This window comes from Diospyros lotus, chromosome 4 (assembly GCF_014633365.1).
Source record: "Diospyros lotus cultivar Yz01 chromosome 4, ASM1463336v1, whole genome shotgun sequence".
NCBI lineage: Eukaryota > Viridiplantae > Streptophyta > Magnoliopsida > Ericales > Ebenaceae > Diospyros > Diospyros lotus.
In genome coordinates this window covers 41,614,974-41,639,315 of record NC_068341.1, presented here as the reverse complement: position 1 = coordinate 41,639,315, position 24,342 = coordinate 41,614,974, and the positions used below count along the sequence as shown (strand labels likewise).

Here is a 24,342-nt window from a genome sequence, read left to right as displayed (position 1 = left end):
ATTGTGAGTCGCCAGTCAGAGCAAAAAGGACGAAAAACAATAGGTTAGTCACAGGTCACCTGTTGGAGCAAAGAGGAAGGATAGGTCAATTGTGATTCACAAGTTGTCGGTCAAAATAAAAAGGATGGGCCAGGGAGGGTTGATTGCGAGTCGCAAGTCAAAGCAAAGAGAAAGAAGAAGGGTTGGTCAGTCAGGGGTCATTGGTCAGAGCAAAAAGAAAGGGTCGAAATAAGTTAAGGCAACGACGACCAGTGAGAGACTCAATTCTTCTATTCAAATTAATGAGAGATGAGAGCAAAACGACGCCCAAAGACAAAAGAGAAGACGGAATGAATGATTAGTTTAGTCACTTATTCTTTTGTTCTTCTTTTCTTTAGTTCCCTTACCCATTATTTTAAACCAAGCTATGCAGTTGTAAATTATAAATGTTAAATATTTAATATATTATATTTGAAGTTTAGGAAGATAATAAGGTTTTCATATAAAGTTGGGAAAATATGAATTTGATCATTTATATTTAAAAAGTAAATTAATTGAACACTTTTTTAATGTTGGTCTTTTCTCCAAGACATTCCCTCCCTCCCTGTATCACCACAATCTTTGAAGGGTCAAAATTGAAGGAATGTCTTTTAATGACAAAAGTCTAGTAATTTATTATTTACAAATAAAATAAAAATTATTTAGCTAAATTTAGAAATGTATGATTAATTTGTCACTAAATAAAATAAAGAATATGTCTGAACTCTAAACCAAGAACCTACATATTAAAAATGTATGATTAATTTAATTAATAATAAAAAGTCACTTTTAAAAAAAAATAAAACTAATTTAAAGAATTAATAATATAAAATAAAAATCCAACCAAAATACTCAAAAATACAAAGCAGTGTAAAATGAATTTATAAAATATAATAAATGCAGATGGTGCTATTATTACCTCACCGCCTTAGATAATAATATTTTAGACATTGATACATAATTATATAACCTAAAAGTGTGTGTGACCTAAAAATATATATAATGATGTATCGATAGTATTTTTCTATTATAAATCTTTGCTTCTGTCGCTCTCCACCTCCTAAGTGAGCCAAGTGTGTGGAGTTGGTGAAGCCACGTCATCTGATTTATCTCGTATAAAAGTATTGGGATCCCCATAACACTGGCCCAAAAAATAATAATAAATTATTCCCATAAATGCTTTTTGTCTTTTTTTTAGTTGGTTAATATAATATTATTAATATATATGTATGTATCCTTTCCCTCTCTCTTTTATTACAGGTACATTATATTATATTATAATTTTATTTTTTATAATATATTATTTATTATGTTTTAATTTTTATTATATAACTAGTATAGTTTATTTTTTGTTAAATTCAATATATTTAAATTTATTTTAGTATTACATAATTTTAAATTTTATATTAATTGGGTATCATGTTAATTTTTATTTAAATTTTTTTTAAAAAATAATTAAATTTTAATAAAAATCAAAATGTACTAATGACTAATCTGTTAAAAAATAGAAAATTTAGGATACAACAATGTAATATTTACTTTTCCTTACATCCAAACTTTTTTTCCCAAATGATAATTTGACCCTAAACTTTTTAAATTGTTTTAAGGATAAATTACAAAGAATACCTATAAAATTTAACAAAATACAAGAATTACCTTAACATTTGAATAATAACAATAACTAGCATCATTGTTAAATAAATTGACTAAAAAAAAGACCATTTAATCATTCATTTCTCTTTTTTTCTTTCTTTTCCTTACTCTATCTTCTATTATCTAAAAAATAAAAACAAACAACTAGTAATGAATGGTCGACGACTACATATGACCACTAGGTTATTTGTAGAAGGCTAAAGGCATACTTAAACCCCCTCAACTCTCACCATTTAACCATTTTGTCCCCTTAATTTTCAATTTTGAATCTATCAGACACTTGAGTCAGCGTGTGAATTACACACGGTTTGAGGTGCGTGTTATCATCTTTTTTTTCTTCTTCCTCCTTCTCAACCTTTCTTCGTCATCGACGACCTCTAGCTCTCGCTCTATCGGTGGTCGCAACGACGTGAGAGGTGAGAAGTCAACTAATAGCTCGCCTCCTCATGCTAGTAATCGACAACAGTGTTGATCGGGGTTGGGGGTTGGTCGATAGTAGTGGTTGGGCGTGGGCGATAGATCTAGGCCAGCGACGTGGGAGGCAAACAATTAATTGGTCGCTCGTCTTCCTTGTGTTGGACTTGCTGGTGGCTGACGACGGTGTCGATCAAGGTTAGGGGTTGGTCGATAACAATGGCTAGGCATGAGCAGACAAATCTGGGACGACGGCGTGAAAGATGGGCAGTCGATCGATCATTTGTCTTCTTCCTATTGGTGGCTGATGATGGTGTCGATTGGGGTCGAGGGTGACGATAGCAACAGTTGGGCGTGGGCGAGCAAATCTGGCCAGCGGCATGGGAGGCGAGCAATCTGTCGATCAGTCCAACAACAACATAGGCGAGCGTTGGGAGTTGCTACACCTTCTCGATAGTCTTCCAACAATTATCTACTGTTGACTCGCTTCCTATCTTGCAACGACAAGACACTTGACACGCCCTCATTGGCCTGGTCAATGTGGGGCCCATGTCAGACTGGGCGTATAACTCACGCACAATACTTGTTGGACTGAAGTATGTTATTCTTACAAAATTGATAAGTTAGGGCCACAATAAATTCAAAATTAAAAGTTAAGGGGGCTAATAGGCTCTTCCTTGAGTTGAGGGGACAAAATGGTTAAATGGTAAGAGTTGAAAGAGGCTGAGTATACAAAATGGTTAAATGGTAAGAGTTGAGAGCGGCTGAGTATGCCTTTTAACCTTTGTAGAAAGCAAGAAAAAGCGAGTTGAAGGATAAACCCAAATTGGCACGGGTTAATCGCAATAAACATACACTAGGTTTCGCTGCTCCGTGATGAATCTAGATTCATCTCAGAGGTGAGAGATGATGAACTTAGGCTGGCCTTAGTTCATTGCGATGAATTTGGGCCCAAACTTTTTTCATAACCAATAAAAATATTTTACAATTAAAAACAAGAAAAGAAAAGGTAGCAACGCTAGGGATGGATACCGTGACCACAAACTCCATAATATTCCAAATGAAAGGTAGGAGGTTTTGTTCACAAATCAAAGAGCACAAGGAATAGGATATTATAATGAGGTACCAGACAGGGCCAACGGCTGATGATCAGGATGAATCCAGCATAGCAAATAAAGGACTGACCCAGGAACAATACAAAGATGGCAGCAGCCTACTCAAACGAGATTTACTTTCAGCGAAGCAGGTAGCAACAGTACTGGAGCTAAATGTGTATCAACGCCTACAAGACCTTTCTGACAAAATTCAGGTTAAGGATACAGAGTAACTCTTAACATCCGTGATGCTTTTCGCAAGCCCCTCTGAGCACTCCCTCCAGATAAATGAATGCTGCTGTTGCTGTAATGCCCTTGAAGGTCGAATCATGAGAATCTAGCCCGTTCAGATCTCCCCAAGATAAATCTGTTTATCGCTACTGCAAGATCCAACAATCGGTTCACTTGGGTGGAAGACGCATTCGTTTACAGATCCTGTATGACCAGGGAGCTTGTACAAGATGCGTCTAGAAGTGGTGTCCCAAATATACACCATCCGATCCGAACTACCCGCTGTGACCTTGCTTCCATCAGGTGACCAGCTACATTTCAACAAGTTCTTTTCAAAGTTGTGCTGATGACCTTCTAATATCTTCACACATCGATTTTGTGGGGCATAAGGCCGCATGTCCCATATAGAGAGCTTGCAGTCCATGCCATTAGTAAGAAGATAGGAGCCGTCCGGACTCAACTGCATGCTAGTTATCATATCCTGATGTCCTTGAAGAGTCATTGTAACCTCATTTCTCCGCAGATCCCATACCTTAACGTCATTATCTATCCCGCCAGAGTAAATTTTATCTGACGCATCAGAGAAACTGACAGCAGTGATTTGATACTTGTCTGGAAATGTCTGAATGGCACCCCTTTGGCGCATATCCCAAAGCTTTGCAGTCCCATCATCAGATCCACTGACAACAAGAGGAGGGCCTCGGCGAGCAGGACAGCATGAATTCACAAAAGAGGAGTGTTCTGCCATCTTTTTTATCTGTTTCCCTGTTTCCACGTCCCAAGCCCTGAGGGTCTTGTCAGGACTAGCAGATATTATCTGTGATCCATCAGTAGTCCACTGAAGATCCAATACCGCATTCTTATGCCCTTTCAGAACCATGAAGTTCTTGCACTCTCCATGCACATGCCAAAGAAATATTTCCTTGTCATGTGACCCGGATGCAATAACTGTTCCAGCTGGATTGAACTTCATTGTGTATATAGCACTCTGATGACCTGTTAATAACATGATAGGTGATTCCAAACTTGATGTCCGTTGCTTTCCATTAGGCCCAGGTGCTGGAGGACCTCTATAAGGAACTGCAGACCATTCCATAGGTCGTGGCCCAACCACAGACAAAGCATTTTCACCCTCTCTTGGTAACATTTGCATCTTGCCTTCTTACTTGAGATAAGGAGGAGGAACTATTTCAATCAACTACGTTCCAGAAATAACAGCTCAAGTTAGTCCCATCACATCAAGCAAGTAGGTCGGTAACTAGCTAAAATATTTCTGAAGATAAAACAAAATCACAGACCATACTGGACATCTCCTTCTTATAGTGTAACTAAAATTCAGGCATCTAAAAGAGTGGAAATCAAGAATTCTAATATTGACCATCAGTATATGGATTACCAAGTTACTGCAAAAGTATATAATAAGGACACATAAAGACAACGAATGCAGGCATGATGATACAGACTCACCAACAAGGTAATTCTGGATATGGAGAAACTCGGACGCGACAATACATGGAGACATCACATATATGTACAAGGAAAATAATTCACATATGTTAATATGACGTAACTAAAAAATTTCAAATAACAAGCAATTTTTGGATATAATATCCACTTTGAAGTGTCCAACCCTTGGAAGTGTACAGCAAGAGTCAATGTCTCGCACAGGATGTCCAATATGATAAGTCACCTTCACAGAATTATCTGTTTCCACCATATACCAAGACAAAAATGGAACTCAAGAAAGCCCAACATAGGATGAACAATTGAGGTGATAATACACTAACATGCAACTGTAGGTTCTCTTGAAATCAGTCAAGGTCCTTATACTATTCCATCCAAAATTTTAATTGGGTTACGTGTACAAGTAGTAGCAGAATAAAAGGTCTAATATTATCCTGTGCTCCTTCACCATATTTATTATTCATCACACCTGAATATGGATGGCTCCATCTCATAAAAACTTTGTTAAGAAACAAGTAAAATAAAAGATGCTCAATACACCAAAATAAATTATCTGCATTATTGAGGACTACTGGCAGTTTAAGTAACGAGTGAAATAAATAACATATAGAGACAGGTACACGAATTTAGATCATTATAGAGAGTTCTCTATGGAAGAAAACCATCAAAGGAACTTGTTTATAATTACTTGTTCTTGCGACAATCAATGAAACTGACACACAAGGCAAACATCAACAAAAGCAACACTGGTCATGTTATATCATAAAGCACGCTTGAATACAATATGGCAAACTAAACAAATTCAGCAGAGAGAGGCATATTGCAAAGCACTAAACAAGTGCATTTCACCAAACATGGAGGTGTGAGGTGAACCTTATGTTTGAAAAGTTATTTTCTAAATTAAGACAACAATCTAAACATGGTGGACTGCATAAAGTTCATCTCCCTAAAGATAGATGAGGCATTTCATAGTGTAAGGTTGGTTTGACCATTATAAAACCTTGGCACTTTAAGAGTGCTCAAATGACAGATTTTTTCAAACACCAAGAGGCAACTTATGGCTAAGACAGGCAGAGCTAGGACAAGGGAAGAGTTCAGCTGGTTTTATCAATTGAAAAGAGATATCATTTGTAATTTTGCATGGGCCTTCAGTCACTGTTGAGTACAAATTTGTAATGTTGTGTGTACCTTCACCATTTTTATGAAGTACAATAGTTTATAGTAACATAACATGATCTACAGAGCTTCACTTGAGAAAGCTCTGTTTATATTAAGTAGGCTTGTTGAGTTGATATCCCTTCCAAAACATCAGCTCAAAATGGTGAAACATTTTGGATACTAGTGATGTCTGGTAACACAGCTCTCTCTGTCACTTTCACACAACACGCAAACTCAACAAACCTACCTAACATATTTTGTCTCTCACTGAGTTTCATTATCATTTCGAGTTGTTTTCCCCTCTAGCCTAATGACACTGACCTCTTGCTTCATCCCCAAAGTCACAATGAAATGCATATACTGCAATTCAGTGATTGTCAAATGAAGGGCACTACATGTACTAAATTTTGTTGTGTTTAGTTTTTTTAATCAGTTCATTTTACCACATATAAAGTAGAACAATCAATTTCCCCCTTATTGAATGGGGTAGAGGGATGTGATTTTGAATTTTGGACAGATGAGACCATTTTAAACTTCTACAACAGCAAATAGATTGAAATTCTTATAAAAATAAAATGCATGAATATACATCCATGCTTTAATAGTCCAAACTATTTCACACAAAAAAAGTACTTTTTGAGTAAAATTTTAAGGATGATGTTCCACAATCCATAGAATAGACTTACTTCTTGATACAATGAAGAACACACCAAAGTCATTGATGCTGGGATTCATTAATTTTTTTGGGTTAAGATAATTACTAGTTTTGAGGATGGTTCTTGATAATAACGATAAGGTTGCTCTTTTGTGACAGAAAGGTCAGGGATTTGAGTTATGGAAACAACTCTTTGTAAAGCAAGGGTAAGGATGTATGCAAAAATGATCCCCCCCCAACACTTGCAAAGTGGGGAATCTCATGCACTGAGGGTGTACTTTTTTCAGGATAATTACTAGCTTTATTTGAAAAATATTTGCTTAAGCCTATCTTGAGCTATTTTGTTTATGTTAAGATTTTAACAGATTTTATGACAAATTTGTGATTAGAGATTTGTATACTACATAGGATTAGTTTGAAAGGAGTACCGAGGGGTTGTTCACTAGTGGAAAACAACCCTTGTTTCCTGGATTTTCCATAGAAAATAGAAAATTGCAGAGCACATTCAAATGACAATTTTTTAATTAGAAAACAGATTTCAATTTTATAGATTTCCAACTTTACATTATCAAATGGAAAACTGGAAAAAGTTGTTTTCCAAAATTTCCTTGACAAAATTAGACCACACCTTCCATTTGAAAATGCAGTTTGCTCAACCAGTCTTCTCCTTCCTCACACTCAAAGAACCCTCTACCTCATCGCCCTTCCCTCTTCCTCTCAAACCAAAATTTACTTCACAACCTCTATTGTTGAACCAAGTCCTCCTCTCCCCTCCCCCCCTTCCCCTACTCCCTCTCTCTGCTATTAACAATTTCACAGTGATGTTTTTTGATTTATTGTTTGCAATTAATCTTAAACAAGATCCATCATCCATATGTTGTTAAAACCAGTAAATCTAAAACGGGTTTTGTTGTTGCAGAATTGCTGCAATCATTCTTGTTGTAAATCTAAAATAACTTGAACGTGTTTTCTAATTTTCAAAAGTAGACAAAAAAAATTGCTTTCGCTTCTGAACACGTTTTATAAATTTTTTTGTGGAAAAGGAAAATTAGAAATACAATAGAAAATTGGAGATGGAAAATGTTCTCTACAACTAAACAGCCCCTAATTATTCTAAGTACTTTATCAAGTGTAAAAATATGGATTATATTAATATAACAAAATTACCGTTGTATTAACAAGTGCAAAGTTTAAATTTTGGACTAGCTTTGAGCTCTCTCTCTCTCTCTGATTTTCTTCTTCCTCTTCTTTTCCCTTCCCTCTTCTTCTCTTCCTACCTTTATTCCATATGACTTCTTTTAAACTTGTTTATTTATACCATACCATGGCTATGCAATTTTTTGTGAATTGACTGGAACACTCAATTCTTTCAAACCCACAAAATTCAGGTTCCTAGAAATTTCAACCTAAGAGGCCAGTTAATGTCTGAACTGTCTTCTTAGTTCTTACAGTAAATTATGATTCCCATTCACCGGACTGGAAAAAAGTAAAGGAAATGGAAAAGAAAATTGGCAATGTTTTCTTACGGTAAATTTCCATTCCCTTTCACTGGGACCGCCCTCACGTTCTTATTGGTCATGTAAAATAAAATCGTCATGAAACCAAAATTAACAATGTATCACTGGATTGGGTAACACGCCATGTTTATAAATGATAGTGAACTCCAATTTCTGCAATTCATCTGTATTTGACAATAAAAACAGAGTAGCTCATAAACTTATTCCAATTTGAAGAAATAAATAAACCCCTGAAAAGTATACTTTCTTTGTCCTCTCGGCATTGCCTCTTTTGACAAAGCCAGAGTTGAGAACGTCAGAACATATGAAAATGTGATCATTTGGACGAAATTGTATACAAGTTGAGTATGAGTTGTTAACACTATTGCAGCTATGGTTTGGAGTCATGCTTCCTAAAAGGAAAATAAAGCCCTAGAACAAGTATGAGTTAGGTCAGTTCACAGGTAAAAGGCAAAGAGGACAAGTTACTGAAGGAACATGCAGGTTATAAACAAGTGGGAAGGATGATCCTTCTCGTACAACAACAATCGCAAAGCAACGAAACAAATTAAAACCAATAAACAAAAAGGCAGAGCCGTCTGTGAGAGGGCGGACGAGAAGCAGAAGAAGAACGGCGCAATACCTTAAAGCTCGCCGGAAATGGCGCTTGGCCGGCCAGATTCTCCGTCCTCCCTTCTGTCCTCTTTTGTAGCCAGAGATCGAGCGAGATGAAACAGAAGAACGAAGAGAGGAAAGCTCGAAAGATCTCGATTCTGTAGATTCTAGGGCACATTTCAGGGTTCAGGCCCAATTTATTGAGACGATGAACCGCTCGACCGACTCCAGTGAACAGCCGGTTCGAACTAGAACCGGTTTTCCTGACCTGAGTTTAAATTCAATTTCATGGTCTTTAAACAATTTTTGAAAAAGGAAATGCACTACTGTAATAAATGTACTTTATTTTTATATAAAATATATTTATTATATTTTATTTTTAATATTTAAATAAAAATAATATTAAGAGTCATGTCCTTTATTAGAGAAGATAAAGAAATAATGTGTTATTGTTTTTTTTATTTATTATCCCTTTCAATGTGAATGCGATGTAATGATTTTTAATATTATTTTTAAATAATTATAAGATGCATGTAATATAATTATTTAAATATTAAAATATAATAAATATATTTTATTTTAAAAAATATGTGCTTATTATCCGGCCACGTGTGGCAGCAACCCATTCAGAGAGGAAAAAAGTGGATGCAATGAGGAGAGTAAAAATAATTTTTTAATTAAATATATTTTAAGTTTTAATTAAAAGATAATTATGAAAAATAAAAAAATTAACTGCAAATAAAATTTATCAATTTCTTTCTATCTTTTTCCCTTATTTACAACACCACCCCCCACCCCCCCCCCCCCCCCCCCCCCCCCCCCCCCCCCTCTCAGAGTCATTCATTCAGCTACCTTTGGCGAAAAGCATTCCTAAATTTATGTTTGTGTGTTTGTTTTTTTTCTTGCAAAATCTTAAATTTTGCGTGATTCCATATATGTCTATAAATTTTTATATATTTTTTATAAGATTATCAATTTTTTGAGATTTCAAATATGTTCATAAATTATATAAAATCACTTATTTAAATATTCAATCAGCAAATGATACACACATGCATTAACGTAACAATTTTCTAATGTCTCCTCAACTTTCTCTTCTTTATTTATGGCGTCTCATCAGCTCCATTTCTCTTTCCAAAGTCTCCTCAACTCTTATTCGCTCTAGTTGTATTTCCTCTCACTTCATAATCGTTTGTCTCCTATGATTACATCTCCTACAAAAAAATGTTACCCTCAAATTGATTTCATCTTCGATCCCCCCAAACGATGAGGTGATCGACTCTAGCACATCAGTAACTTGTCTAATTCAAGCAGCACGTAACCCAATTAGAAAAGACGTAGGAAATGCTAGAAGATATGAGATATAACCAGAGATGATGCAAGTCGGATAAAAGTGAGGGAGTTAAGGAGATGCAAAAAAACTATCACGTTAATGTGTGTGTGTATTATTTATTGGTTAGGTGTTTAAACAAGTAATTTTGTATAATTCAAGAGCACATTTGAAACCATGAGAAGTTTAAAGGTATAAATATACTTTTATGGGGCGTTTGGTACGGGAGAAGTTTTTAAAAATCTGAGATTCATAATTTCTGGGAATGCTCTTGGAAATATTTGATTCTCAGCATTTATGCAATTCTATATTTTGTTAGGTTTAAATATTTTAAAAAATGTTGAGTACTCTGAGAATCTTACATTCTTATATTTGGTTTAAATGCAATATTTTTGAAAATTTATATTCTTTTTCCAAAATTACTTTTATTTGATTTTTTTTGTTTAAAAATAATAAATTCCTTCTACTATATAAAGTCTTAGAACCCACAATATTTTTAAGAAGTAAAAAAAAATGTCATTTTTTTTATACATTATGTATATATATATATGTGTGTATATATATAGAATATATACATAATATATATGTTTGTATGAATATCTACTTTAATATATATATAATATTTTATAATAAATAATATAAATATATTATAATATATATTTTTATATTTAATATATAATATATGTATATATATAATATGTTTGTATATGGTTATAAAAAGGTAATGGGTGTTTTAATTTTTTTTTTTGTTAAAAATATTTTCAATTCCACGAGAAATATAGATTTCCAACTCCCTTATGGAAATCTTTTTGTAAAAAAATTACTTAAAAATTATTTTTAGAATTCTATTTTTAAGGATTCTTTTATAAAAAAATTGTACCAAATATGGGAATACAGATTCTCAATCTAATATTCTCAAGAATCTTACAAATTTTCCCGTTCCAAAAACACTCTTAGTTTAAATTTAAAAACATATTTAAAATCACAAACGTTTAAAATTACATAAAAAATATAAAAAATCAGAGACATAAATATGTTTTTAACCGCTACCTTTTATCACCACGGCACATTACCATCTCATAAGTTTTTCTTCCTCCAGGCCCTTTTTGTCTCTCATTGAGTTGGACGAAGCAAAGATGGATTTGGGTTCAAACCCAAACCAGCCATAACAGTGGTCAATAATGGCGACGACTACTGATTTTTATCTTTTTATTTAAAGACATGAGATGGCGTTACAATTTTTGTTAAGAGTATAGCAAATGCAAGGTATCTAAATAAAAAGACAAGTTATCAGAAGATCCTCAATTTCCTTTTCTTTTCCATGTCTAACTTTTTGTCGGGGAAGTAATGCTGCCTCATAAGCCAAGCACAACCATCCCTCACATTATATAATTAATTATTTCCAGAGAATATTTAACGGGTTAGTTTATTGGACCATACTACACACATGCTGATAATATGACAAATTCAATGATTGAATTGAATTTTATCATCGATCATCAAGGTGTCGCGAACGAGAGAAACCCGAGATGGCTTCACGAAGCCCAATCAAGATTCATCCAGGGACGACAACGACGAGATGGTACAGCGACAAGATGCAACTGTGATCGCGTGAGGCGCTACAACAGAGCAACGAAATGATGCATCAACGATTAATGAGGCGAAGACGGTGATGAGGCAATGGCCAAGTGGAGCTTGCTCGAGGCGGTCATAAAAGATAAAAGAGGAGGTGGCCAATGGCAGAAGTAGTGAATTTGTAAATTGGGTGAGAACGTTTTGTTATTTTATTTACCGTATTCAATAATTCCCTCAATAATCCAATTATTTGGATAAGTAGTAATTTTTTACTTTATTATGGTTTCCTGTGCCTTTGGTTTTCTTTATTTTTACTTTTATTCAGACCCAAAAAATTTAAAATTATTTTATTGCCCCGTGGGCCAGGCCAGATGAGCCGTATATGTAAGTTACCAGAAGCACACTCAAAGGGGTTTCCACAGGGCCAAAAGTTAGCCAGATTAACAAATATAATTTCATGACTTTTATTAGAATCAGGAATACTTTATTGTGCTGGCTGTCAGATGTCCAAAGCCATCCAGTGGTTGCCAAGACGAATCACAAACCCTAAAGCCTTAAAGCGCACACAAACAGTCTAATCTATCTATGTTTCTGATGGCCTTTGTCCCTTTACGGCTGTGGTATTTTAATTCACACTTTATCGTTCTTATCATTTGAGAATCAACCAAAAAGGGATCCCGAGACCAATATCCGCACTTGCAGACTCGTTGATTGCATTAGTTTTTATGGCAACTGGCCAGTATAAAGTTAAGCCATGGCAATCAAGCTTCGTGATGCCTTTTCTTAACTAGGGGACTCTTGCCACTGAAGAGAATTGGTGGATGCTAATATTACTATATTAGCAAGGCAAGAATCTTCAAACTAGAGATGATGGAAGAGACAGCTCATGCGTTAAGGGAAAGAAAAAAACAATCAAGGTCTTGTTTCCAAAAGGAATTATTGAATCCAGATTAATTTTGTGGCGCCTATAGATTTCGTCTCAAATGAATGGACTTATTCGTAGAGAGATTCACAGGACTGTGACGGGTGAGCTACCACCGTATTTGAGGGATTATTAATTCAAATCCAACAAAATGGATATCAAAATGACGGTGTTTTTCTCTATCGGATAAGCTAAGCCACCATATCATCATTTCCGAATGGATACTATCAAATGATTCAAATCCACGTTCTAGAAAAAGGGGGAAAGAAAATGAGGAGGAAGAAGAAGGCGGCGACTACTTACAACAATTGAAAAATAAGGCATGTAAATCGAGATATACAGGAATTACCAAAAACACGGGTTTCGATTTCTCAAACTCATATCCTTAGCTTTTTCTTGCTTCCCTACTGTTGTTTAATGTACTCGGATAAGTACCTTGGGGACCAATGGTTTCAGCTTTTCCATGTCGAGCCAAATCGAGCATTAATGATCTCTCTCTAAAATCAAGGTCGCGACAAGTCCCCTGCAACTACCAGACAAGTCAAAGCACGGAGCGTCACGTGGAACACTGCCTTCAAATCACGGCAAGGCCTCACAAATTCACTGTTCGCTCCTATCCATTTCTTTGTATCAGAACGGTAAGAAACCACTAGAAGATACAGCGTTTCCTCTGGTGTTAAGCTCCGCCTCCGTCGGGGCAGCGCCACCGGAGACGGCCGGGATATCGCCGCACTTCCGGCACCTGGCCACCACGAGTATCTTGCGGCAGGAGGGGCAGGAGGAGTGGGATCCAAGCCAGGTGTCGATGCAGGCAACGTGGAAGCCGTGGCCGCACTGCGGCAGAACGCGGATCTCGTCGCCGTCGGCGTACTCGGCCAGGCAGATGGCGCACTCGACGGCGGAGGCGGCGGCCTCGAGCTTCGCCTCGGAGTCGTAGGTGAACTTCGGCAGCGACTGGAGGACCTTCTTCTTCAGACCTTTGTTCGGCGCGGGGGAGGTCGTGGTGGCGTTCCGTCGCAGCCAGGCGCAGCGCGCGACGGCGATGAGGCCAACCACGCAGATCAAGGCGCAGAGCATAGCAGCTAGGATGACGACAAAGTCCGATTCCACGGCTACTGCCTCCGGAGGCTCCGCCGCCGCAGTCTCCGATGACGAAGACGAGTTTAGGCCTGCGAGGAATCTAGGTGAACGAGTCATCACTCATGAGAGAGAGAGAGGAGGCTAAGGGTTTAGGGAAGTTGCTAAACAGTTGAGAGTTAGGTCGTTTTTATACGTAAAGAGTACTGAACTGGAAAAGAAAGTAAAGCCAAAATGATTGATGACATATTTATATCTCAATTAATTTTTACACTTAATTTTGATATTTATAAAATTATTAATAATATTATTTTTATATATAAATTTATATATTTTAAAATTATATTTTATTATAAAAATAATATTATTAAAATAAATAAAAGATGATATCATTCTAAAAAAAAGAATACAAAATAATTCATTTTTATTTATTTTAAAACTATATTATACCATATCATCTTTTGTATTTCTTATTAATTATTTTATATTTCTTTTCTTTTCTCTTTATATCTTCTTTCGATACCGACAACCTTTTAAACTAACAACTATTCGATAAGTTTTTAATACGAGGAGCTATCATTGTCTCGATAATTATATGAACATAACTATAAGTACTTTTTTTTTTTTTTTTTTTTTTAATGATAAGTATGGGATCATGAATTCGAATCTTAAAAAAAAAAAAAAAATGTGTTGTACCAATAAATTTAAAGCAATAGTAGATGTGAAAAGGCAAATAGGGCCCCCTTCTGTCTGTATGATTTCTTGCCCTTAACTTCTTCCCCTCCCTCAGTTGCCTCTTTCAACAACAATGGCTGCTACTTTCCTCCCAAGGGGCCAGTGCTGGTCCTCCCTGTCCCTTATGCTCTGTGTCACCATTAGCTTAGTGGTGAAACGAGCTCGAATGCATCATCTTATGAGCCCAAAGATGGATGGGTAGTTGCTACATGAGGGGCCAGCTTGCAGCAGGATTTGCTCCTTGAAGGGTACAGACAGACCCATGCCACCGCTGGGACTAGCACATTTCATTCTTCTGCAATCAAACTATGAAAGCAGCCATTGTCGCCAACAATATGTTGAATAAAATGTGAATTCGACTGGATAATATTCACATTAACAATAAAACATAAACACAACTATTCAATGAAAAGAGATTTGAAAAAAGAACATAAAATCATACTAAAGTGAGGTATGGCAAAGCAAATATTCTTAAGACAGATTTCACCCCTTCAATGGTGTTAAAGGATTAATGGACGCCTCTCTCTCAAGATACAATATTTCTTCTAAGAATTAATATAACACAATACTAATCTTTACGGGTGAAACCAAATTTGATAGTACTCTACTTCTACACTTGTACTTGGAAGTAATAGAGATTAAAATCTCTTGTACTTGGAAGTAATAGAGAATTATGAAAATATATTGGAAAATGAACATATGAAATCAATAACTTCAATTGATTTTTGATGGAGAAAATGCAATATGAAATCCTATTTATAGTTGTCAAGTGTCTAATCGTAAAAAATCATGTTATTTGACTTAGTTTAATTTGAATTTTTAAATCGCATTCTTTTATATTTAGACGCAACTTGACGATCTAGATTACACTCTCCAGTGAAGATATATATCTCTTTCCTTACACCTTTCACATCTAAATAAACATGTCCACTCATCCACGCCCCGTATGAATGGTCATGTCCAATTTTTTAGACGTTTTCAATTCACACATTTAAGATCCATTAATTCCAAGACAGTGCAAAGGGACACCCTCCTCTCCAAGTTCAAATCAAATTCAGCCAGTTATGTCTCCACTCTCTACACAAATCAGTCACAAAACCAGCTTGCAATGGACACCGATTTCGAACAGTTTCTGCATCAATACCATCTATTTTTCGCCGTCCAGAAAGCCAACTGAATATCTTACAACAGTAGCAAAATTCTGGATTTAACAAGTGTAAGTCGAGCTCAAGCATATACAAGACAAGCCGAAGCTGTAATCCAACAACGATCATGTATTTTGTCACAGTGTATCGAGAAGAGTTCGCGTAATGGAAGAATTGGAAGGGGGACGCGAGAATTATCAGCACCGACTTCACTTGAATGAAGCAGGCTTCTTGAATGAGAAATCGTCCTCGTTTCTGCTGTCTGCTCGAGGCTGGGATGCAACCATTTCAGTCTCTGGATTCTCGTTATCAACTCTGACAATGACGTTGTCGGTTGATGATGTGGGTGACAATGGCTCTGCATCTAAGTCAGATGTTTCACGGTCCTCGTTAGTCGTTGAACGGGCTGAGTGTCCTATGGTCTTAAATCGCTGGAGTCTGGCTCCAGAGGAGTGCCAGTTTGAATTCGATCCAGTTATTGGGCTTCCAGTAGGGGGAGACTTTCCTCCCCTGCCCTGTTTCTTCTTTACAGCCATGTGCCATTTCTTAAGGGCCTTCGATGTTTGTTCATCGAAGATGGATTTCTTCATGTGCGAGCCCATCTGCGCGTTCAAGCGTGACAGCCATCAGCAAAGTCAATTACCAGATACAGGCAACACCAACATTTAACACTTTGGAACTAGAAGGCCCTCAATTTATTAGACCTGATTTAGATAGTTTTGTTTGATAAGGAAAACCTGTGACTGTTGAGAAGCATAAGAAATGTCACGACTGAACGGAGTCGAAAAAAGAGTCAGCATTGGCTAAAACTTGCTTCGGTAAGTTTGCTTTTTCGACAAAAACCCATTGAGCCAACAAAATAAGCGAAGGAAAATTTAACAAATCGAGTACCTGAGTGATAAGAGCGTATAGAGGAAGTGTAATGTAGCTGCACAAGAGAAGGACCCCGACCCTGTGAACCCACAACAAAGTTCATCCCAGCAAATTCAAAGTCAATTTCAGTGTCTTTGAGTGATCATTTTCCAGATAACATGTCTATCTCAATTGCACGTACGACGAAAAATAAGAGAGTATTGAAGAAAGGCTCACCCCAAAGCGACTTTAAAAATCACGATCTTGAAATTATCATGGAAGCAAGATTGCAGCCCGAACTCATACTGCAAAGGAACAAAGTTCCGTCATTTATGTTAAGGCTTCTGGGAAAAAATGTTCAGGTAAAACATGTATTTTAATGGCAAAGGTCGAAATAGATGTTCATTACCCATATCCACATGAAATATGTTATCTGGAATGCGTTCTGCATGCAGCATAAAAAGAATAATGAACATTCTTTCGTAAAAGAAGGAAGATCAACCAAGAATGTAAAATCAACAGAAAGGAATATATGAGAAGAAGAAAGATATCACTAGCGCTAAGGAGAATGACTAAAACAGAAAACAAGATTTTTCAGAAGATTAAGAGAAGCTTCGACCTAGTGGGTCCAACCATAGACATTTGGAACTTTATGAATGCATCACCAAGTTCACGAAACCCTATCAAATTTATTTTCAATCTTTTTTGAAAGATAACAATGAGTTCTCTAGGTCTCTAGAGAGATGCCCTTGACTGTAATTATGAATTTATGAACTTCAATGTGAATTTTCTTTCATTAAGCAACCCCCTCGTGCATGTTCCAGTTGTACGGCATGACAAGAAGGAATACTTACTCTGCTCCAGATTTTGAGAAATCAATCAAGGTAGAAACCATTCTCTCTGTTGAGTTAGGAGTTTAAATATATTCATTTTCCAGAAAATAGAAGGCGATAACAAACCTGAAACAAAGCAAAGTGGATAAGATGAAGAACTAACTGTGGCCGATCAAACCAAAAATATTTGTCTGAGCCCTGCACAAGAGGAATGCCTTGAACAACCGCATGTCTGTCAGTGATTTCAAGTGCCATCTTAGTCAAAATAGCTTGGAGCTTCGTTCCCACAGCTAAGATTATCTGAGAAAGATTATACGATCAACACTCGTCTTCAGAATTAATCATACTATCAAAACATATCTTCTGTGTTATCCTATGGAATGGATGGCTGAGAAGCGATTCCTTACAAGCAGAGGAATTATGGATGCCCAAAATAGTGCCTGCCACCCTAAAAGATATATTGATTTATGAGACAACATCAATTATTAATGATACAAAAGACTGAAAAAAATTTCAGTGGAATGAATATCTTATAAAGAGTGCCTCACCACTAACATTCAGGAGTAAGAAAATCAAGAATGACGCCCACAAGACGGGACTGTCAACATCATGAAGAAACTAACTCAAGAGTCAGGAACTATAGCTTAAGCCAGTTCAGATAAGTCTATATTTTCAGAGCCACAGAATATTTTAGAAAAATGGCAAGTATAAAGAACATACCTGACTCCCACAACTGTCTTAAAATCATCTTCCAATGACCTTTTGATATATTTTTGGAAGTTAAATTTACTTCCGGGAGCCAAATGAACCTATAAGAATAGCAAGGTTAGAAGAAATAGAGGCAATTCCTCAATTCCTTACAGATTTAGTGCACCACAGAAGCTCACATTGATGAATCCATTGCGCAAGGTCAAGTAGTCAGACTTACTGACAGACCTGAAAAATTGTCGGAAGAAGCATCCCTGCAAGTTTAGAAGTATATGAAAAGAGTATGCTTATACATCAGTTTGAATTAGATTAAGTTATTTGTGAACTTGAGAGATTAAACCATGACATAACTCAAGGAGCCGTGGCTATTAGAAGATACACTATTGTTGTTATCATTATTATCATTATTGCTTTATTACAATCACCATTGCTTTATTTTGCCTACCTACTCCACAAGAAGGTGTAGGACCACCCATAAAGCATTAGGTAATCTGAAATGAAGTTTTTTATGTGCTTCAACAGTGTTTTAAATACATTATACTATTTCATATAAAAAGAATAAATGACAACAAGGACAGAATCATAACTTACGATGTAAAAGAAGAATGGAATCCTGGTCCAGAAACTAGTGTGTGCCTTCACAAAAGATGTCTCATGCGTAAGCCTGAACCTTGTAGGATCTGCATTTTCCCATCGTGAAAAATAACTGGTAAGGAGAAAGTCAAGTTCAGGACAAGAAAAATAAAAATAACAATGAAAAACTAAAATTCAAACTAGACACACAAGGAAGTAGTGATTTCAATCAAGGATACCGCTGGAAAACTCATAATTATGGGATGAAGTCTCGTGTTCCCAGTGCTTCCACCCACGAATCTGCAAAAAATAGCTTTAATCAAGTTATTATGTAGAGACACCCTTGCATATAAAACTAGAAATTTGGAATATCAGATAAAGAGATATCAACAGGTTTCTCCTCTTTGGGTTTGACGGAGACAGTATTTAGCCCATTAGCTAGCTTAAGCTTTTATATATAAGTTAAATGCTCTAGTTTTGGGTTGGAGCATGGGACATACATAGCAAACCTGAGATTAGGGATTTTAGGAAATACATATGGTTGAGATAAAAACTTAGGTTGCAAGACTTGTGCAGTTGTGCTTTTCAAATCGATTCATGTCCAGTTTACTTTTCTATATAGCAAAAAATACTTGGCCAATACATTTACAACCGCAGTAAAGCTATGAAATGAGCCAAAATAAGAGTAGTTTTAAGTTGAGTACGACTTGATTAAAAGCTTGTTTGGGTTTCTTGATGAGCAAATCATTTATCTTGGCTTGCTTGTGTTCCTTGTATAATAACCTCTACATAGAATGGTAGCTAAAGGTATCCTGATCCTGCTAAGATTATTTAAGAAATTTATGAAAACCAGGCATTTCCACTCTATTATGTCAATGCTATTTGTTTAATTTATTATTATAATCATTTTGCGAGAAAATAAAACTAGTGTTGATTAACTATTTTAAATAACCATCCAAAGTACACCAACCTCCATCAAATAAAATAATTGATAGATCACGAAAAATCTCCCAGCACTATAATGGAAACATTTAAAACTCTTATTTCAGATTACCTTTAGTCTTCCAAGTGCCATTGTGACAGCACTGTATACCACATGAAAGACTGCTAAAAAGAATATGAGGATGTGCAACTGATGCAGTCCGTTTACAGATATGAGCGGCACCTTTCCCTGTTGAAAAGAACCAGGTTGATGTAAAAAGGCTGTATGCATGTCTTTATTTCACACAATTAAAACTTGTAGAAGGAGAAGATGTTAAAATGATAGAAACATAAGACACAGACTTAAATGAGTTTGACAATCTGATTATGCACATATAAGTTAAACAAATATATATTCAATTACAGAAAATTGGTCCAGAATTGTATTGAGAGTGTGACTGTTTATAACAATCATGGGGTGTCAGAAGTGGAGCATTTCTTCAACATTCTGAAAGAGTCCCAGAGATGTTTGACAATGGAATCTAAATATAACCACCAAAAATAGCAACCCTGAATTTCTGCAAAGTATGAACCTTTGGTATGCCTCAATTTTGACCTTGAACTCATAAAATTGCTCTTTCGATATTTTATGGCAATCTATCTTTATGAAAAGATATTCTGAAACAATAACACAAAGATCATATCCACACTGCATTCAAGTTGCTTCATCAAATGTTACCAGTACATTATCAAATCCATGAAAACAAACAAAACCAACTAAACTGCAAAAAGAATGTTCTGATAAAAGAAAGTATTCTCACAACATCAGGTGATTATTTACTGACACAAAAACACAACTTGGAAACAGAAAAATAACTAGAAAATATAAAGCTAGTACTGCCTATAACAAGAAATAAGAAAGGGGGCACATAAGAAAATGAGTAAATTCAATTTTTAAATTAAAAATTAAAGTACCAAAATGATAAAAAGACTAGTGCCCTAAAACTTAAATTGACACCCATTTTTTTGTAGCATAATCACTAACCTAAAAAAACATGTGTGGAGATATGAGGCGTGCAATACTATACGGATAGGTTGACGCATGAAATTCTAAAAGAGAAAAAAAAGGATATGACATCATAGCAAATAAACATAAATATTTCATTTTTTTATATGCAAATACAAACTATTTCTTAAATTTGCAAATTATAAATACATTCTTACTATCTTATCATAAAAAAATTAGGAAATAATTTTCATATTCCATGTACTTAAAATTCCAAAATAAGGGGAACTTTGGTAGCAAGGATAAGACTGCCTACAAATATGATTTTTCCCTCAACCCTTGCAAAGCAGAACATCCCGTGCAGGAGATTCCGTCTATATATATATATCAAAAGAAAATGTGAATGGAAGTCCACACGTTTATTAAGAAGGTTCTATTAGAAAAGGGGCATTCTAGTGCATGAGGCTCCGTTGCTTTGAGAGAGTCAAGGGAGGATCATTTTGTACATGGTCTTACTCTTGTTCTACAACTCAAACCTATGACCTTCCAATTACAAAGGAGCAACCTTAGAAGGTTTTATTAGATAAATTGAACTTTTTTTAGCTCTAGAATTTTGAAGTCAAAACGGAATAATAGGTATACATTCACACTCCTAACAAGTTTGTATCAAACATGACTAGAAAGACAAGATTATAGCTTTGACATAAAAATTTCAAAATCCTATTAATTGCAATGCACTACTTGTAAGTGTGCCCAAGTAACCATTGAGGAAGTGTTCAAGAAGTATAGCAATCAGTGAGATGACGTTGGATTGCCTAGAAGCATAAGGCGGGAAATGTTACCTTAAAGAGAGGGAGAGGAGTCTAGACACTAGAAAAATAGTGTTAGGGGTTCAAATGCAGATGAGAGTATCAATAATTAACACTCATCTCTTCCCTACATGGAGGATCCACCCTCTTCACCACGCTAACATGTTGGACCAATGATTGGTAATAGAAGACATGGAAATTATGTGTAACTTGGATCATCTTGTCATCAGATGGAACCAGTCGCCCATTAGCTAGAAAATTTTGTCCCCTTTTCTTATTTGATTTCTGGTGGATTGAGGGAAAATTTGTGAAATAATTCAATCTGGCATAGCTCATGCATTCTAATTAAAAACATGTTCCAGATTTCTAACAATTTGGTTGGGCTGAAACTTACCAAAAAATCATGTTTACGAACTGAAGCTCTGAAATAAAATCAAACATATTGAGTTTATTAAAAGACAGTGCTTTAGCATATATATATATATATATATATCATGCCATGACTAGGAGGATATGCCCACTTTACTTGGAAGCGGTGGAAAGAATTCAAACAACTAAACCACAATCCAATCACAAACTTTTCAGGGGAAAATAAAAACAGAAGGATAATGGAGACAGATCATATTCATTTTTCTATGAAAAAACATGGCATCCCAGTGTAGGAAGCTTCCTGCATTGCAAGTCAGGGAGGATTGTCTTTGTATGCAATCGTACCCTTGCCTTGGAAATAAGATTTGTCCATATTCATTATTCCATAAGTATATTAAAAAGAAAAAGAAAAAAAATCTTGTGCGGAAAAATCTGTTTAGTTTCTTTCATTTTACTTTCCCATAATAGGTCCAAGGTCCAAATATACCATGGAGGTATTGCTTTCATTAATAGATGTACTCGGTGAAAGAAAAGAGGGAATGACAAAAAAATGAACAAATAGATAAACCACTAGATATGCCCAATAATTATCCAACATCCAAATATAACCGCAAAGGTTTCCCTTCTATTAATAGAGTTGGTGAAAGAAAATAGGGAATAAGAAAAAAAAAAATGAACAAAGAAATAAACCGCCTGATATGCCCAATAATTATCATCACTCCTTGATCTAACCACAACTACAGTGTTAGTTGATCACACATGCCAGCATTGGGAGCATTTACCTCTTTGCATTTGAAATTGTAGCTACTAGCAGCTAAAACTCTGTGCTCATACCACAAGAGCCTCCTTCTATGCTCCTCTGCCTTACTGGTTTTGTCATTTGAAGAACACGGCAACATAGTGTCGGCAACATTAGAGGGAATACAGATTTTAACAATGTAATATTGCCCAAAAGTCAGCAGTAGCGAGATAAAACCAAGAATCATTAACTCTGCAATAATCAAACGAAAACCCCGGTAAATTGCTATCTTTTAGGCTAATTATAACCCTGAGGAGAGAAAAAAAAAAGAATATAAAGAGCATAGAGTGCAGCCGAAGTTCAGAAGAGGTTCTAGAACAATTCTCATCATGCTAAAATGGAAAATGCACAGCTATAGGTGATCACAATTTCTGTTAGTTACCTGCTTTAACCTTCTCCAAAGCTTCAAACAGAGCTTTCTTGTGCCTTTCTGTGAACCACTGAAATGAGATTTTGTTTGGGTCAAACCTCAATTTTAATCAGAAGAACCCCAGGAAGTAGCAATCTTAAACCAACAAGAAATAGCAAGGGTAGTAATCCAGAAACAAGCATAGAAGAAAACAACAGATCAATCTAAAACAAAAAGAAACAAGCAATACAGACCATGGAACACAAGCAAAATAACAAACTCAGTCACTGTTTTGAGTTCAATATCTATAGGACCATAACCTTGCTTGAATGTAGAAAGTAACGAGTCTAGGCTTGGTTTTTGGGTATTTGCACGTGCCTAGTGAGTTTACCCAATGCACCCCCAAAGAGCAATGGTTGCGGGTTCTCCTTGACGCTTAAAAAATTTGAGTCTAGACTTGTTTCCCCGGTGAAGAAGGCAAGACTCGTGATAACTCAACCAATCAAAGCAAACAGAAACACCAAAAGAGACTCAAATCTCAACCAGCTATTTCCATAAAGAGCAACTTCAACAAAATTAAAGCGCATAAGGCAAAAGAATCAATCATTTTTTCAGGAACCATCGTCAAAGCCAAGAGAAACCAAACATCAGGGCAACAGCATTTGGAGCAGCCCAACAACTCTGCAACTTTTTGCGGGTGATGAATATACCCTTCCAACTCTGTGCAGAATCTTCTCCAGGGCAATGGAGATGATAATGATGACGGCGCAGACTCCGGTCACAGCCCACGTCGGCGTCCGATCAAGCTCCCTTCCACTGCTGTCCCCAGCCATACTCACTGAGAGACAGAGAGAGAGTGTGTATGCGTGTGTGTCTGATTTGAGCTTCAGAGTAGATGAGAGGAGAGAAAGAAACGCGTAGATGACAAAAGGCAAAGAAAATTGCTTGCTGTGACTATAAATGCCACTGCACGTCGGTCAGACTGCAATTCATTGTCAGTGCTTCTTTAACAATTTCCAGATCCAAAGTTCCAAACAGGAGAGAGAGAGAAAGAGAGGGAAAGTATTGTTAACAGAAGAAAAGATCAATCTTTTATCTCCTGACAGCTTAATAAATCGTATAAAAGTTGCCAAAAACATCACCCTTGACTTCAGCTTAATTGATATATCTAAAATAGTCAGATTTTATATTAAATTTGTATACATATATATATATATACAACAATACATACTACTGTATATATTACTACGGTTGTAAATAAAATAAGTATTTAGCTCAAATCTAATATTTTTATTTTTATACTTTCAATTTTTTTTACATCAATTTAAATTTTTGTTATTTTTATTATACCTATAAATCAACATTTTATAATTAATTTAACTCATATCCTTTCATGTATTAAAAAAATAAAATAAAATAATAAAATATACATCACACTATATTCATGTTAAAAATATAGGTTAAAAATTAATTTAAAAATATAATTAAATTAATTAAAATTTTGAATTATCATAAAAAAATTAAAAAATATAAGATTAATT

At 35.7% G+C, this 24,342-nt stretch overlaps 3 protein-coding genes across 3 annotated transcripts; all 3 read right to left on the bottom strand.

Annotated features, from left to right (window-relative positions):
* Nucleotides 1–3,119: 3,119 nt before the first annotated feature.
* On the bottom strand, nucleotides 3,120–8,986 carry LOC127799167 (uncharacterized). The gene is made up of 2 exons (XM_052332927.1): nucleotides 8,827–8,986; nucleotides 3,120–4,608 (listed from the first exon to the last, which is right to left on the bottom strand). The coding sequence occupies exon 2, from the start codon at nucleotides 4,561–4,563 to the stop codon at nucleotides 3,526–3,528; it is 1,038 nt and encodes a 345-aa protein (XP_052188887.1). The 5' UTR covers nucleotides 4,564–4,608; nucleotides 8,827–8,986; the 3' UTR covers nucleotides 3,120–3,525.
* Nucleotides 8,987–12,781: 3,795 nt separating this feature from the next.
* On the bottom strand, nucleotides 12,782–13,899 carry LOC127800035 (RING-H2 finger protein ATL80-like). Its single transcript, XM_052334424.1, has one exon. It carries the CDS (start codon nucleotides 13,820–13,822, stop codon nucleotides 13,256–13,258), a length of 567 nt encoding a protein of 188 aa, XP_052190384.1. The 5' UTR covers nucleotides 13,823–13,899; the 3' UTR covers nucleotides 12,782–13,255.
* Nucleotides 13,900–15,400: 1,501 nt separating this feature from the next.
* On the bottom strand, nucleotides 15,401–23,871 carry LOC127800034 (MLO-like protein 10). The gene is made up of 15 exons (XM_052334423.1): nucleotides 23,512–23,871; nucleotides 22,835–22,892; nucleotides 22,436–22,644; nucleotides 19,603–19,719; nucleotides 18,788–18,848; nucleotides 18,567–18,655; nucleotides 18,155–18,229; nucleotides 17,988–18,076; nucleotides 17,816–17,865; nucleotides 17,675–17,715; nucleotides 17,394–17,567; nucleotides 16,844–16,879; nucleotides 16,672–16,739; nucleotides 16,474–16,534; nucleotides 15,401–16,184 (listed from the first exon to the last, which is right to left on the bottom strand). Exons 1-15 carry the CDS (start codon nucleotides 23,632–23,634, stop codon nucleotides 15,792–15,794), a joined length of 1,644 nt encoding a protein of 547 aa, XP_052190383.1. The 5' UTR covers nucleotides 23,635–23,871; the 3' UTR covers nucleotides 15,401–15,791.
* Between the last annotated feature and the right edge of the window lie 471 nt (nucleotides 23,872–24,342).